The following is a 17,493-nucleotide window of genomic DNA, read 5'->3' as shown; positions in this document are numbered from 1 at the left end:
TCTTTTGTAACTAACTTAAAGTCAGCAGTAATTGAACTTGAATGTATTGTTTCAAAGTTTATTCTGATTATCCAAATTTCTTGAATTGTGTTTACTAAAGCCTTGTGTATGTGTATGTTTATTGTTTTGCTGTTTTGTTATCCCTTATTTGTTAGCCTTTGTAAAATACTGTTTTTAAATAAAACTAAATATTTCCATATCTAAGTTCTTATTGGTATAACCGTGTGCCCTAACATCTAGAACCTTTTAAATTTGTTTGACTGTTAAATGTTACTCTCCTTTTTCTTGTAGTATAGAACTGTACTATCCTTAACTCTTTTTATTAATATCTACCCTACCGTCTTCATAACCTCAAATAAATTTTGTTATCTTTTATTTCACTACTAAAATTTGATATTGCTCAATAATTTTTTATCTTTAAGTTCAATAATATTAAGATTTTTTAAATTCCAGCTCGACAACCTGCACAAAATAATCAACCCCCACCTATCTATGAATTCATTATACCTCCCCTTTGGAAGAGAGCAGCAGCAGAGTTGATGGACTTCTTGCTCCTTTTGTTGTTGAAAGTAGCACTGACATTTCTCCTATTGGAAAGTTTTGACATTATGTAAGAATATATTATATGTTCAAGGTGGGATCAATGTAGGGACTGATTTAACTTAGGGACCCGTCGACTTTTTTTATATATAGGTACATGTGCGTTTTTTAAACATAAATTTGAATACACAGGGCGATTCACGCAGCCTAGCTATCCCTAAGCTTGATTTTTAATGGAAGACCCTGTATATTTTTACAAGCTCCTTAACAACTTACGAACTCTAATATAGTTGATATTATCATGTAGGGTCTATTATAAATATTACAGGGTGAAATTTTGAAATTATATAGTGTGAAAACCACTCGCTAGTGTGAATAAAATTGTCCATGTCCTTGTTTTAGAAAATTATAAACGACGCTAGTACACCTCAACTTTTAAATCCAAATATACAGGGTGATTCATGTAAGTCTAGCATAGTCTACAACACCCTGTATATGTTTTATGTGTGTAAAAGCTTTTTGACAACCTCATCTTAACAAACTATATTATGTAGGGTCTATAACGAATAATGCAAAGTGAAATTAAATACAAAACCCAATATATTGATACTTAGTTTAGAAAAATAAAGGAGTTGAGGTGACTGATTATTAAGATAATAAGACATTATATTTGGAAGATGGCAAGTGTGTGCATTTATTTTTATTGTGACCGGGAGGTTAAACCAAAGCAAATTTCCATTGAGTGTATCACTTGTTGCTCATGGGTCCATAAGGGATGCACGGGATTGACTAAAAGTGAATATGAAAAAGTCTGTGCTGACTTTCGCAAAACTAAATCGCATAACTGGGAATGTAAAGTATGCAAAGAGACGGTGGTGAAGAGATTATCTTTGAATTCTGCTTCAAATAGCCGGAAAAATTCGGTATCAAAAGAAAGTGCTGACAATGGAAAACAGGTGCCCAATGCTGATTTTTCAAGTCTACTGTGCAATACTGTGGATGCTGTAGAGAGTGAAACTGCAATCAAGGATGAAATAAATAATTTATTAAAGAAAAGTACCACTACCAATAAAGATGTACTAGTTACTGTTCACATAATTAACCTATTGTTAAATCAGAGGACTGAAGTGCAGTCAACAATAGATACAATTAAAGCGTCTGTAAAATCTAATGAGGCGAAAGTTGAAACTTTAGAAAAGAAATTTGAAGGGTTACAAGAAAAAATTGAAACCATGTGTGGAAATGGAAGTGAAGAGATAAGAAATCAAAGTGTATCTATTATCAAAGATGAGCAAGATATGTTCCTGGAATTAGAAGATAGAAGTAGTCGATCTAAAAATATACTAATCTATAATGTTGATGAGAGCCAATCTAAGGTTACTAATGAGAGAATAGATCATGACAAGGCAAATACTCGAGAAGTACTAACGAAACTGGAGGTTGGAGCAACTGAGTTTAAGGTTTTGAGGGTAGGACGTGGTAATAGCAGTAGTGACAGGCCAAGACCACTTAAGGTAATTTTTCAAAATAATACCATAGTGATTGCATGTCTTAAAAACAAACATAAGTTGAAGCCATCGAGCATATTGATTAAATCAGATCTTACTCAAATGCAACGAAATCATCTCAAGAAATTATATGAATAACTTGATAGGCGTAGAAGAAATGGTGAATCAAATTTGGCAATACGATACAAGAATGGTAACCCGTTTATTTCAAAGGTAAAAGAACAAAACCACCAGAATCCAAAAATCTCCCAAATGCGAGCATATGGTATGAATAGTCTATCACTTTACTACCAAAATGTGCGTGGTCTGCGTACGAAGCTAAAGGACATATATTTGACATCCTGTTCAGCTGCATATGACGTTATTTTCCTAACAGAGAGTTGGCTTGGTCCTGAAATTAAAAGTAATGAAGTTTTCTGTGATTTATATACCGTATACCGTCGGGACCGTGATCATATTTCCAGCGAGAAATCAAGAGGAGGTGGAGTGTTAATAGCAGTTAGAAGTGATATCTGTTCTTGTCTAGTGGAAATTGCCAGTTCAAATGTAGAACAGGTTTTTGCTGGAATTACTATTAATTGCATTAAATATGTTTTTGGCTGTATCTACATTCCGCCCAGATCTAGATTGGATGTTTATTCCAATCACATTGATACTGTAAATGTAAAACTAATTATGAATAAGTATAAAGATTCTAAACTAGTATTATTTGGGGATTATAATCTATCAAATCTGATATGGGACGGTGAGACGACTGCTAAAAATATAAGTAATGATACTGAAATTTTGTTTTGTGACGAGTTCAATTTTTTAGGATTAGGTCAATATAATTATTTTAAAAACCAGTATGACTCAATTCTTGATCTGTGTTTCTCTGATACTTATTTAAATCTAAAAAAAGCGGAAGCTTTAATGACGTGTGACAGGTATCATCCCTCACTTGAAGCATTAATATTATTTGATAATCAATATATCAGTTTGGAAACTAATATTTATTATAACTTTCACAAGGCGGATTATGGTGCCTTGAATAATTATTTGCTTCAGATCAATTGGATTGAGTTGTACTGTTTAGAGGATGTAAATGACATTTTAGATGCTTTTTATTCCATTATTTGGAACGCAATTGAACTTTTTGTACCAAAGATATCTGTAAAAAGATCGAATTTTCCTGTTTGGTTCTCATCTGAACTTAAGAGTAAAGTCATTGCCAAAAAGATTGCGCATAAAAAATATAAAACTACAAATAAGTATCACCACTATTCGCTCCGAGCGTTAACAAAGTGTCAAAGCAAAATCGACCGACCTGCTCATGGTGGCGGTTTTTTGAAATTTTATCAGGACGCTTTGTGTATGTTTACATGAGACATTTAAAAAAAATGCCGTGTCACGCTAGTGATATTATGTATTAATATAAACAAAAAATAAAAACGCACTTAATCTGATATAAATTCTTCATTTTCCAATATTGATTATAAGTTTGATTTTGTATACATAACCTCACTATCGCAGTTTATGTCAATAAATCTTTATTAACGAAAAAGAAAATATTTTTGTTGCACTATAAATTACAGTATAAATTAATAACTAATGAATTCTAACAATTGTATTCGGTTATAATCACTACAAAATAAAATATTCAAGTTTAACAAAATAATCCCTTAAGACTCAATGTTAAAACGTCCTGACAAAATCTGACAGCGTGTCACGTGACTGTAAGTAGAGGGGAGACGCACGGAGCCAATATTGAATTTAAAAATTTGAGAGATGAATGCTCATCACTCACTAAGTAGTCTTACAATGCTTACGTTTCAAAGATGGAAGTGAGAATGAATGAGAACGCTGGTGAATTTTGGAGGTTCATCAAAAATAAAGCCAACGGACATGGTGCTCTCCCTGGCTCTATGTTTCTAGGTGAGGAAAGTGAGAATGACAAACAAAAAATAACAGAGTTGTTTGCGAAACATTTTGGTGCTGTATACAGCACTTTTAATGGTAAATCTCTCGATAACCTGGAGAGTAATGAAATTTTCTCACAACAGCTGGAGGTGGAAATTAGTAACCTCGAAGTCACTTTTGACAAGTTACTGAATGTGTTGTTGTCATTAAATGTCAATAAAGGGGCTGGCCCTGATTTGATACCGAATTTGTTCCTAAGAGAAAGTGCAGTGCCCTTGTGTGAACCATTAGTATATGTTCTTAATAAATCTCTCCAGACGGGAATTTTCCCGAACAGATGGAAACATTCCTTTGTGTGTCCTATTTTCAAGGCAGGAGATCATAGTGATATCAAAAATTATCGGCCAGTTTGTATTCAGTCAGCCTTATCTAAAGTATTTGAAAAAATGGTTTTGCCAAGTTTGGATAATTGTTTTAGGAACATTATTACGGACAACCAACATGGATTTGTAGGCGGACGTTCTACTCTCACTAACCTCTTTTTGTATATCGATAGTATAGGTACAGCAATGGATGAGGGTTACGAGGTGCACTCTATATACACGATTTCAGTAAGGCCTTTGACCTACTAGATCATAATGTCTTAATTACAAAGCTGAGAAACTTTGGTATCACTGGTTCTTTATTAGCTTGGTTTACTTCGTATTTGCAAGGAAGAACATTGCAAGTAAGATCAGCAGGATGTGTTTCTAATGGATTTGAAGCCGTGTCAGGGGTTCCGCAGGGTTCCCATTTGGGTCCTAAGCTTTTTCTGTTGTTGGTAAATGATATTGGCAGGAACTTTAAATCTGAATATCTGATATTTGCAGACGACTTAAAGATATTTAAATGCATTAGGTCAGAATCTGATTGTGAGGGTTTGCAGAGAGACTTGGATTCTTTAGTACATTGGTGCCAGGAAAATAATCTTAGATTGAATGCTTCGAAATGCTCATATATTATTTTTTCACGTAATAAGACCACCAGTGATTTTAAATACAAGATAGGAGATGTGGATTTATCTAGGGTTCAGGTAATTAAGGATTTAGGTGTGTTACTAGATAGTAAGCTAAGTTTCGTGGACCATTATGATGCCATTATTGCGCGTTCTAATCGGACATTAGGGTTAGTCATCAGAATGTCATATGATTTTAATAATTTGTTTGTAATTGTGAGATCGTTTTTGAGTTATGTTCGTTCATTACTAGAATATTGTTCAGTGATTTGGAGTCCAAGTTATGAGAATCACAAATATCGAATTGAATGGATTCAAAATAAATTCGTTAGATATCTGCGGTATAGATTAGGTATTAGAGGAATGCAATTGAATTCCAGTCAGGTCATGCAGATGTTTCATTTGCAGCGTCTAGAGGATCGCAGGCGATACTTTGACCTTAATTTCGTATTTAAGGTGTTAAATGGTATTATTGTTGCAACTAGCATTCTGGGTCGAATAGATTTTTATGTTCCAGCTAGGAATTTGAGAATATGTCCCTTGCTATCCGCTAGATGCAATACACGTCATGCAGAAAATATGCCTTTAAATAGAATTGTTTCTAGTGTAAATGAGTTTCCAAATATAGACTTTATGGGAGTCACACTAAATGCTTTTAAAAGGACTATTTCACGTGAATTATTTTAATTTGATTTTAAATTTTTTTTTGATGTCGTTAGTTTAATTGTAAGTAATGTAAGTTAACTTGTGTTCAATGTTTAATTTTGACTTTTAATTTTAATTGTAAAATGGAGTTTTCCGTCAATAAATATTATATTATATTATACATATTATATTAAAATTGATGTCTGTATTTAGCTATTTAAAAAATACCATTATTGAACATACATAATTAATGTTCCTCTTATACCGGAAAGTGTTGAGGTGTCTTCTTTACTCGTAATTCTCTGCGAATTTACGCCATTTTCTTCTGTGTCGAGCTAATGCTTTGGCTTCCTGCCACGATTTTCCTCCATTCTTCAATATTTCCATAACACTTGTATTCCAGGTTTTCCTTGGTCGGCCTCTCCTGTTTTTCGCTATCGGCCTCGCTTCCCATGTCATTTTAACTTGTCTGTTGTCATTAATTCTAAATAAGTGTCCAGAAAGTGTGATCCAATATTAATTTCAAAATTTTATGTATTTAATGTCTTGATGAAAATTATACACAATTTCAAAATTTCACCTTGTATTATTCATAATAGACCCTACATAATATACTTTTTTGAGATGAGGTTAGATTAGATTATGTGAGGTCGTTAAGGCTATGGAGCCTCTCAGCACTTCGACCTATAGAGATCTTTTGTGCATATGAGATGAGGTTAATAAGTATCTTCTAAAACATAAAAAATATAGAGGGTGTTTCATTAAAAATAAAGATAAATGACTACACTATACTTGCATGAATTACCCTGTTCATTTAAATGCACATTTAAATATACGCCATAAAAAGCGCACATTAGAATTTAAAAGTTGACGTGTCCCAGAGTTTCTTATAATTTTCAAAAATAAAAACACAAACAATGTTATTCCAAAGTAGTTTCCACACTTTATAATTTCAAAATTTCATCCTGTATTATTCGTAATAGAACCTGCATGATATAGTTCGTTTAGATCAGGTTGTTTAACAGCTTTAAAATTATATAAATATACAGGGTGTTCTATTAAAAATAAAGCTTATGGACTAGGCCAGCCTTGCGTGAATCACCCTGTACATTTGAATTTATGTTTAAAGCGCACATTTATATATAAAAATCGACGGGTCCCAACGTTTTTTATGGTTTTCAAAACAAATAATTTTATTCCATAAGTGGTATCCACCCTGTATATATACTTTAATATACAGGGTGGCCCATCCTATATGCGTAAGTCTCTGTATGAAAAAACTTAATATTATAATTTTTTTCTTCATAGAAATATACAGAGTCATTAGCACTGCAATTTAAAAATAATGTGAATGATACAGGGTGTTCCAAAAAATAGTGGTATATCAAAGTTACATTTGATTACATTTTTGAATTGTCCTCAAAAAATAAGTTATACTTTTATAAGAGTTCCCTATACGCAAATACACATCTATATATTTTTGTTTCAGTTGTTTTTCATTTTATTTGTTTCAGTGGCAATGTGTGGGAAAAGCTCTCGGTGCTGGTCAGTTAGGATATGGAGAACAAGCCTGCGCTCTCTTCGATGAGATTCCAATAAGAATCGAAAATCGCGATTCAGAGAGCTGGATTGCACTCCGTATTCTAATTGAAAAGTAAGATTGTTTTGCCTTCGCATTGCAACTGAATAAAAATGGTATACATTTTTATTCTATATATTTTTGTTTATTTCGATTTTTCTAAAAATTGAAACAAAGAACCGATAGGCTACCCCAGATAATTGAAATACCATTCCAAAATAATAGTCCAATCATCCAAGATAGCTATCGTTCACCCTAGCTTAGCTCAGTCTCCCAAGATGTGTGTTCGTCTTGTCCTAATCTTAAATATGAACTATGAAAATTCGGAATGGAAGCAAACAAAACAATACTTTAACTAATCATGTTTATTGTTCAACAAAGATATAATAGAAATATGACTTAATAAATACATTAACAAATATATTCAAATTCTTGCCAAAAACTAACAATTTGTAGATTATACCTATGCATGGCTTGTGGTATTTGATGGTAGATCTTCTTGATGTCGGGTGGTACAGCTGTAGACTTGTAGTCCTGGGCAGATGTTGTGGCCCTAGGTCGCTGCAACTAATGATGTCGGGTGCTGCTGTCTGTTCGATGCATCTTGTCGTCTTGCCTTTAAATTTGCATCACCGGTGATGAAAGCTGGTGGCTCCCGAAGGGAGAAAAGTGATTTTTATCCAAAAACTAGAATACAAAACGTGTATAAGTTTGACATCAAGAAGAAAGAAAAACACCTTGCCAAAAAGTATTCAAAAAGTAGCAGATGGCAAAGGGTAAATTAAATGGAATCAAGATTGATTATTACTAGTTAAAATTTGATTACTAAACGCATATTAATAGATGAAAAGAAATATTAGAACACCTGCTTTTAGAAGATAGGAGGTTAGGTATAAAAAAATTATAAAAAAAATTAACACAGGCTTAGAAAATTTTGTACAGTGATGTTAAAACTTACCCCAAGAGATGATAGTTTGGAAATAAATAGCTATTATCAGCTTGTAATTGGCTTTTATAGTGAAATTAATTTTCCACCACACCCCTCTGTGTTGTTGAGAGACGAAGTGTCACTGTCATTGAAAACGACATTTGAAATGACGACCAAGTACATAAAGATGGGTAAGCATGTTCCGTATTAAAAGACAGATACTTACAGAGTAAGGATATATGAAGTACGTTCCGTATGATGATTTAAATTTTAGATGAAAAGAGAGATAGGAAATAGAGGATAACAAAAGAGGGCGCCAACGAGTTTTTAACGAAGAAAACAGGTAAAACAAATACAGAAGATAATTATTAATGAAATATTAAAGAAAATAGAATAAAATAATTATTTAAAAATAAAATAGCAAAGATGTGCCGTTTGTAACGTTACAAAATGTTTTAGAAAAAATTAAATGTCTACGAATCTAAGACTTAAGGGCAAATTTGTTCTTGGGCCCTCTTGTTAGCTAACTTCGCTAACATTGTAGCTTTCTATTGCAATATTGGACCTGGCAACGGCATGCCTTTTCTTCACTGTTGTGTGAACCACATATACAAACCTGCGTTTAATTTTTCAAGATGTCTTCAATGTTTTTCTGTCAAAATTTCTTACGGTTTCCTCTTGAAATCTAGTCTTAGTCTTAGGTTTTACCCAGTACTCAGTATAGAAGAAACCTCTTCTTTCTGTGTAGACATGACTCTGTCTGGTTTTTTAATGTGTCTTCAGTAAGTTGTCGTTCCATCGTTTTCGTGGTCTTCCCACTGATCGTCTTCTTCCTATTAGGGACCGTCCCTCGCTATCCTTACTACTGTATTTGTTGTCATTCGGCTTATGTGGTCATTCCATTCTACTCTTCTGTTTCATACCCAGTTATTAATGTTCTCCATCTTGCATCTCCGTCGTATATCTGTACTTCTAGCTCTGTCGCATAGTGTTTTTTACCATTGATTTTTCGAAGGGTTATCATCTCTACTGTTTCTAGCATTATTTTTGTCCTGTCTGTGTCAGGTTGTGTTTCTGTCGCGTATGTCATTATTGGCCTGAGTTTTGTAAATTCTGCCTTTCATTTCTTTTCCGATATTTTTATTTCTCCATATTGTTTCATTCAGGCAACCTGCGGCTCTGTTTGCTCTGTTCACTTGATCTTCCACTTCTGTTTTTAATTATCATAATCAATTAATTAACATGTTAAATTTTCTGGCGGTTATATTAAATTGGTGCCGCATACGCTGTAAATCATCTTCATTTTGAGATTAATTAGTATTGCATCGTCTGCATAGCAGATTATTTTAAGTTGTTTGTCTCCCATTTGGTATCGGTTTTTTGTAGTTCTTAATTTTTTACTATTTCATCCATCGGGGAATCCCCTTGTCTTATCCCATTGCCAGCTTCAATTGAGTTAGTTAGTTCATCTTATACTTTTACTTTTATTGTGTTGTTCTGGTAGATATGTTCGATCGCTATAATTATAAGAAGCTTTAGTCAACTTCCCTTTTCAACTTCTTTGATAGCAGTTTTCACTTGGACAGCTTTGTAAGAGTCACGACTGGGGGCTACTGAAACGCCTGCAGTAATATGGTTAGGCGGGGGTAATTATCAAGCGGCAAAGTCAGGCTAGTATTAACCGCGATGAGTAATGCATCGTTTACATATATTATATTACTGTAGGTACCTACATTTCGCTTCGCGATATCTTTGGGTTAACTCGAGTTTCGGTTGATCCGAGTTTGGTTAACCGGGGTACCGAGAAGATCAAAACTTGGGTCTTTTTCTTCTTCAGCCTGTTTGCATCCACTCCTGAACAAAGGCCTCCCCATTTTCCATCGTTTTTGTAGTCTTCCACTACGACCGTGCTCGCTTGGTCTCCAATGCACAATGTTTCCTGTCCACCTATCGTTATTTTGCCGTGTCACGTGTACTACTCAGTTCCATTTCATTTGCGCAATTCTTCCGATTACATCTTTCACCTTGGTACACAATCTTTCATTATTTCCCAATTACATCTTTCATCCTGGTTAGAACGTATTATTCTGTAATGAAAATCAATGTTGCTAATGGTATTTTTTTGTCTGACTACTTATTACAGAATAATTTTTAATTTACTGGAGGATTTTCTGTTTTACCGTTTATCTTACATGATGACTTGATGACTATATGGTAGAAAGTGACTTGCTACCATATAGTCCTCATGTGAACAAGTCAAATTCGAGCCCAATGGTACCTAGAGCATAATACATTGGATATTTTAGACATCCATGTTTAATTTCACATTATTCATCTATGTTCCTATGACGGATTAATTTATTGCAAAGGGTTTTTACCCACATATTTTTTATTTTATTTGTTAGCACGTTCAAATTAATGTGTTGTTGGCAATATATGAATGAGAAGCGGATTTTTTTAGTTTATTTTTGTTATTAGTCTGTTGTAGTAGATTGGTAGATACACTTAAAAATATACGCAAATATCCGATTTATTTAAATACACCCATACCTCGCTTTACGGCCTAGATACGTTCCACGAAACATAGCCGCAAATCGAAACGCCGTATAACGAATCAATTATTCTAATACAAATTCATAAAAATTTAATGGGATCGGTTCCAGATTTGTTAATTTTGTGACATGGTTTGTCGTTAAAAATGCATTTTATTTTATTTAAATTAAAAATGCATACAAAAAAGCACATACACTGGTATATAAAATAATATTAGATTCCAAAAACCAAAAATGATCTATAAACTCCAAGCTTTCTTGTTGGATCTCTATATAACGGGTAAATGATTTTTATTTAGTCCTGTAATAGGGCTTTTCATCGATTGTCATTTGTTTCGAGCTTCTGATACATGTTGTATAATCTATGTATAATAATAATATACCTACACGGATTATATGACATATGACAGAAGCTCGAAACAAATGACTGTGCATGAAAAGCCCTATAGGCCTTGGATTTTCGGACAAATATATTAGAAGTGGTTTTAGTGTAAAATCACCAGTGGCATTTGCACCAAGTAGCAAAGTTAATCGTTCTTTAGACCATTTATAACCAGGGGCAGATTTTTAGGTTTTTGAAATGTACGTGCAATCAGGCATTTGCTTCCAATAAATTCCTGTTTCGTCTACGTTAAACACTTGTTCAGGTTTATAACCAAGTTTTTCAATAATTCCCTTTAAAATGTTGATATATTCCTTAGATGCGTCCTCATCTCATTTTATTTTCAAATTATGCATAAACCAGTGAAAATAGAAAAGAGTGTGCATCAAGATTGCGTTTGCTCGAGAATGACATGGGGCCGTTATAGCGAAACATTTTAGGCCGTAAATCGAAACCGTGCCGTAATTGAACAAGGCCGTTATAGCGAAATGCCGTATACAGAGCGGCCGTATAGCGAGGTATGGGTGTATACGAAGAAGATACGACAGTTCTCAAAAAGATACGCAAATCGGATAATTATACGCCGATTGGCAACACTGCCTCAGAGATACTCTTAACATAGTTCGTTCGATCGCCCTCTGTGTCGTTCTCAATCTATGGGCTGATAACTCTGTAAGTGTCATGGTCTCCATTCCATAGGTCCTAACTGGTAGAATACAATTGTTGAATACCCTTTTCTTTAGATTTATTGGTATATTTTTGTTTATCAACATATCATCAAGTCTTCCTACCACTACCCAAGTCATTCGGATTCTTCTAGTTATCTCTGCCGTTTGATTCTGTTGGCCTAGTTTGATCGGGTGACCTAGGTATATGTACTCTTTGACACTTTCGATTTCACTTCCATCTAAGTCGATTGTGATATTTTGATTTGTCATCACTTTTGTTTTATTTAAATTCATTTGTAAACCGATTTTCTCAGATTCTCGTTTAAGCTCCTTTAGCATGTAGATTAGTTCCTCTGTATTGTTGCTTATGAGAACTATGTCACCGGCAAATCTTAGATGACTTAAAAATCGGCGTTGTTCCCAATTTAACTTCTTGAACGCATCTTCTAATGCAAGAGTAAATAATTTTGGCGAGATAGTGTCTTATATACTATCTAACCCCTCTCTCCCTTCTTATTTTGCTTGTTGTTAGACCTCATACATTTATTTGCATAGTTGCATTGCCGTATATGTATTTAGGGAGTATGTATTCTATATTTGGAATCAATCCTTACGTTATCCATTCCTTCTAATTCGGCCCAGAGTTCTATGGAATCGAATGCCTTATTGTAATCCACAAATTCCAAATGAGATTCATTGTATTCGTTACACTTTTTGATAAGTGTCCTTATTGTCTGTAAGTGCTCTATGGTACTATAACCTTTGCGGAATGCCCCTTGTTCAACAGGCTGGTAATTATCGAATTTATTTGATAGTCTGTTGGTAATTATTTTGGTAATCAGTTTGTACGGAGGTTTGTAACAGGCTTACTTACTTACTTAACTCCGTGGCGTTACCACCCTTCGTGGGTTTTAGCCGACTCGACAACACGCCTCCACTGTTTTCTGTCTTGAGCAATCTCTATCCAATTCTCCACGTCCATAGTGCTTAGGTCTCCTGCTATATTATCTCGCCACCGGAGTCGAGGTCGTCCGCGTGGTCTCTTTCCAGTTGGGACTTCCTCCCACACCAGTCTTACTGTTCTTTGGTCAGAATGTCTTCTGAGGTGTCCTGCCCATTGGAGTCTTCTGGACTTTATTTCTTTTATGATGTTGGCGTCTGGGTAAAGTTCTTCGAGCTCTTTGTTAGTTCTTATCCTATATTGTCCTGATGCTTCATCCAGCACAGGACCAAAGATCTTCCTTAGGATTTTTCTTTCTCAAACACGTAGTCTCTCTTCGTTTGCCTTTGTTATCGTCCACGTTTCGCTTCCATACATCACAACGGGTCGTATGATTGTTTTATAGACTTGTATCTTCGTACGTCTTGTTAGTTGTTTCGATTTTATAAGGTTTTGGAGGGCAAAAAGACATCTGTTGCCGGACTGTATCCTTTTGTTTATTTCTTGTGATCCGTTATTGTCTTCAGTTATTGTTGTTCCAAGATACTTGAATTCTCTAACGCGCTCAAAGTTAAAGTCATCGATGATGATGTTCTGAGCGATTCTGTCTCTGCTTTAGTTATTGCGGCTCATATACATATATTTCGTCTTGTTTTCATTGATTTGGAGCCCCATCTTCTCTGCTTCCTTCTTGAACCTCACGAAAGTCTCCTTCATCCTTAATCGTGTGTTTCCTATTAGATCGATATCGTCTGCAAATGCCAGTAGTAAGTTTGGTCCTTCTCGATGAAATACTGTATTCGGTTTTTCGATTCTTGCACTTCTGATTATGTGCTCCAGAGCTAAGTTGAAGAGTTATGGTGAAAGTGCATCTCCCTGTTTTAGTCCATTGTTTATTTCAAATATCTCCGAGTATTGTTGTCCAACTCTCACCTTACATCGAAACCGTTCCATACACATCCGTATCAACTAGTTTCTTTGGAAAGCCAAGTTCCTGCATCGCTGTCCACAGTCTAGCCCTGCATACTCTATCAAATGCTTGTTTAAAATCAGGTTTACTGGTCTGTAATTTTCGAGTTTGTGGTCTCCTTTCTTGTGTAGTAAAAGTACCTGCGCATTTTGCCAAGAGGTTGGAATAGCACGCACCCTTAAAGAGACACTTTTTTATTAAGATTTTAAGTGCCTCCAAAATACTTGCCAACCTCCAGTTGTAATCATCTCTTTTGCTATTCGGTCGTCTCCAGGAGTTTTTCCATTTTTCATCTGTTTTAAGGTAGTTCATCTGTTTTAAGGTAGTTAAACTTCCTCGTTAGTAATTTCTGGTAGTGTTTCAATGCTACATTTAGTATTCTTCGTTCCATATCGTGGGTTTCGGGTTTTGCCATACTGGACGAGTATAATTCTGTATAGTAATCTTCAACAATGCTTACTATCTGGTAATCTGGTATTGTAAAACTTGGGTATTGTTGGACAAATAAAAACACTTTTAATTTAGTAATATGTACTACATACTAATATATACATCTGTTCTACTTTATAATTTATGTTAATTCTGCTTACTTTTTCAGTGACACTGGCTATTATGGTCTTGAGTTGTTCCACAAAAATTTGGAAAATTCGGATGGTACAGTACCAATGGCATTTGAACTCCTTACATTGGAACTTGTGCATCGCCTAATAGTATGTGGATACGAGGTTAGTTGTCTTTTTAAAATAAGCAATAAATTCTAAATTCCTCAAAATTAAATGGAATATGAGCATAGTTGGAGATATAAATTGCAGAATCATACGCCAAAAAAAAACAGAGTATATATAGTCAGGTGACTACAAACCAAGGCGAAGGATAGGAAGGAATAGCTGATTCTAGAACAGGTCAAGACCCACCATGGGTTGTAGAGCCAATGATGATGATGATCACAAATTATGGTGTAAATCAAAATTACTGAAAGTACAGAGAAATAGTGCTAAAAAGTGTATGTCTATCTTACCTATTGCTTGAAAGCACATTACTCTCAAAGAGTCGCAAACTTTATTAATTGTTCAAATATATTTTCCTATATTTGAAACTTTCATCTTACTAACAAAGTCGAGAAATGTGCTGAACCTAACAGAGTACATAGAGGAGTGATTTGAGCAGAAAGAGATAGTGGGAGTAGCCTTGATAAACCTCACAGCAGCCTATGGTACGATAAACCACAGAACCTTGCTAATTAAGATATCGAGGGCTGAAAACCATAGGGTTCCAAGCGACATTCACAAAAATTTTCAGGAAACGAATTTTAAAGTTTGCTGTCAAATAAAACGGTTATGAGAAAATTATACTTTGCTAGATATGTCATATAATTATTGTTTAAGGACTTGGTAATACAGTGATTCTTAAATCAATGTTGTCATTGTGGTATAAATTGCAAATTTCATGGTTTTTTCAAAATGTTACACTTGTACTTGGAACCTTAGGGCACTGTAACCGCTGTACTTGGAACTTTGTGTCCCTAAATAAATTTGAAGTTTTAAAAATGTCATATTATGACATATTATGTCAACATTGTAGACTTTATTGACTTTGTAGCACTGAAAACAATAATAGTGTATACCATGATGTTGGGAGAAATTTTTAAAAACGAAGGAAGAAGAAAATTAAGGAAGCATAGAAATTTACTAAAATTAATTATTTTAATTAATATAAATTATATGTAATTAATTAATTAATTAATTGATTAATTTATAATTAATTAATCAAATTAATTATTTTCATAATTTTTCATTGCTATTTTTTAGTAGATAGCGAAGCTACAATAATGCGCCCAAAATTCATTTTCGGACATTGCAAAACAAGAAAATGGTAATTTTAACTGATAAAACTGACATTTAACTTTCACCAATACTCTCACTGTAGTACATGGAACCATATGGTTCGAACTTTAAAGCATTTCGTACGCTTGGAACTAGATTTCACTGTTGACTGTGGCGCTATATGTTAACGAATGACAGAACTTTCAATATCATGCGATGCAGAACTCAAAGAACAATAGATTTCTGTTAAAAAACAAGTTTTGTACAAACTGTCGCTTGGAACCCTATGGTTCTCAGCTCCCGATATATAACACTGTGCTTGACTATAACCTGGTAAATATCATTAGATCACTGTTGTGTAATAGACGCTTCTACGTTGTGCTAAATGAAAAGAAGAGTAGATGGAGAACCCAAAAAAATGGCCTACCTCAAGGAAGCGTTCTGGCGCCGTCCCCATTTAACATCTACACCAAAGACCAACCAATACATCCCCAGACTGAGAGTTTTGTTTACGCTGACGACTGGTATCGCCGTAAAAGAGAAAACACTGACACAAGTAGAGTCGACAGTGGAAGATGTTTTAAACATGATGTAAACTTACTACAAACAAAACTTATTAAAGCCAAACCCTACCAAAACCCAAGTATTTGCATTCCATCTCAACAACCATCTGGCGCATGTAAAACTGAATGTTTCTTGGGAGGAACAACGCTTGGAACATACCGATAGGCCCAAATATCTTGGAGTGATACTAGACCGGCCACTAACATATCAATTCCACCGTCAGATCACAAGACAAAAGGTTTCTACGAGAAACAACCTTCACCGGAAACTTGTAGGGGAAAAGTGGGGTGCAAACCCCTAGGTCTTCAAGTCGACAGCTGAGGCCTTATGTTTCTCAACAGGGGAATATACTTGCCCCGTCTGGGGTAGATCTAAACACGCCCAACAAGTCACCACGGCGTTAAATGAAACATGTAGAATAACTACAGGTTGTGTGAAGCCTACCCCTCTATCCCTACTATATCGGGCAGCTGGATTCGCATCATCAGCGACCGTAGATGCGCCTCACAATATATGGAGAAGTTCAGGCAAACTTTGGATAAAAGGTAAAAAGGATAAAAGGACAATTATACGGGTTTGACGAACCGCCAGGAACCAGCCGAGTTAAATCAAGGAAAAGGTTTATGAGAAATGTCAGCATCGAACCACCTGAACTGTTCCCCTACATCCAGAACGATCTAATGGAATGAACCTGGACTGGAGAACATGGCGGACAATCAACTCCATACGCACAGGTGTTGCCCCTGTAAAACAGAACCTCATTAAATGGGGCATCAAGACAGATAACGACGCACTTTGTGAATGTGGGGAAAAACAGAACGTAGAGCACCTGAGAGTATGCAGACTTTGCCCATCACAGTGCACCCTCGATGATTTATGGCTCGAAAATAAAAAGGGTGTAGGCGTAGCCCGATACTGGGCAGAAAAACTGTAGTCGGATCCAGACACGAACACGTAAAAGTAAGTCGAGAAATGGCAAATATAATGCCAAAGAGAAACAAAAAGAGGTATCGAGGAATGCGATCGAATAATTTAAACAAAGATAAAAATAATTTTAAAATAGAGGGAAGTAAATAATTAATAACAAAATCCAAAATTTTCTTTTTTACCATGTGTTCATAATATTACGTTAATTTGTTGTAGGCTTATTTTATGCAAGGCAAATTTCTGGCAACTCCAGGGAAACGCTATATGGGACTTATGGTGATATCAGTGCAAACTATAACGCCAATACCAAGCAGACCAACCGAAACAGTATCAGTGACAAATGCAGCACCCTTAAGCTGGCAAAAGTCGCTCACACGATCGACTTTAAAAAATTTACTTGTAGGTCTTTTCTTACCAATATGCATATTTTACATTTTCCCCCAAAACCGAACCTGTTATGATATGATGTCGAAGAGCCTTGTTGTGGAGTACCATCCGGATTTCATGAGTTATCATTCCAATCTATAAATGTTATTATAAATTTATCGGCCAAATTACATATGTGATATTGTTA

At 34.9% G+C, this 17,493-nt stretch overlaps 1 protein-coding gene across 1 annotated transcript in view; it reads left to right on the top strand.

Moving 5' to 3' along the window:
• Positions 1–17,493, top strand: part of LOC126893432 (protein FAM8A1) — a 32,603-nt gene extending 15,110 nt beyond the window's left edge. Inside the window, exons 2-4 of the mRNA XM_050663622.1 lie at positions 454–610; positions 14,204–14,330; positions 17,136–17,493. Coding sequence (XP_050519579.1) covers positions 454–610; positions 14,204–14,330; positions 17,136–17,447 — 596 coding nt within the window. The 3' untranslated portion in view covers positions 17,448–17,493. The remainder of the gene's footprint in view (positions 1–453; positions 611–14,203; positions 14,331–17,135) is intronic.

Source organism: Diabrotica virgifera, chromosome 10, assembly GCF_917563875.1.
Source record: "Diabrotica virgifera virgifera chromosome 10, PGI_DIABVI_V3a".
Classification (NCBI taxonomy): Eukaryota; Metazoa; Arthropoda; class Insecta; order Coleoptera; family Chrysomelidae; genus Diabrotica; species Diabrotica virgifera.
Note: the sequence above shows the minus strand (reverse complement) of the source record. Positions and strands in the feature narration are given on the sequence as shown.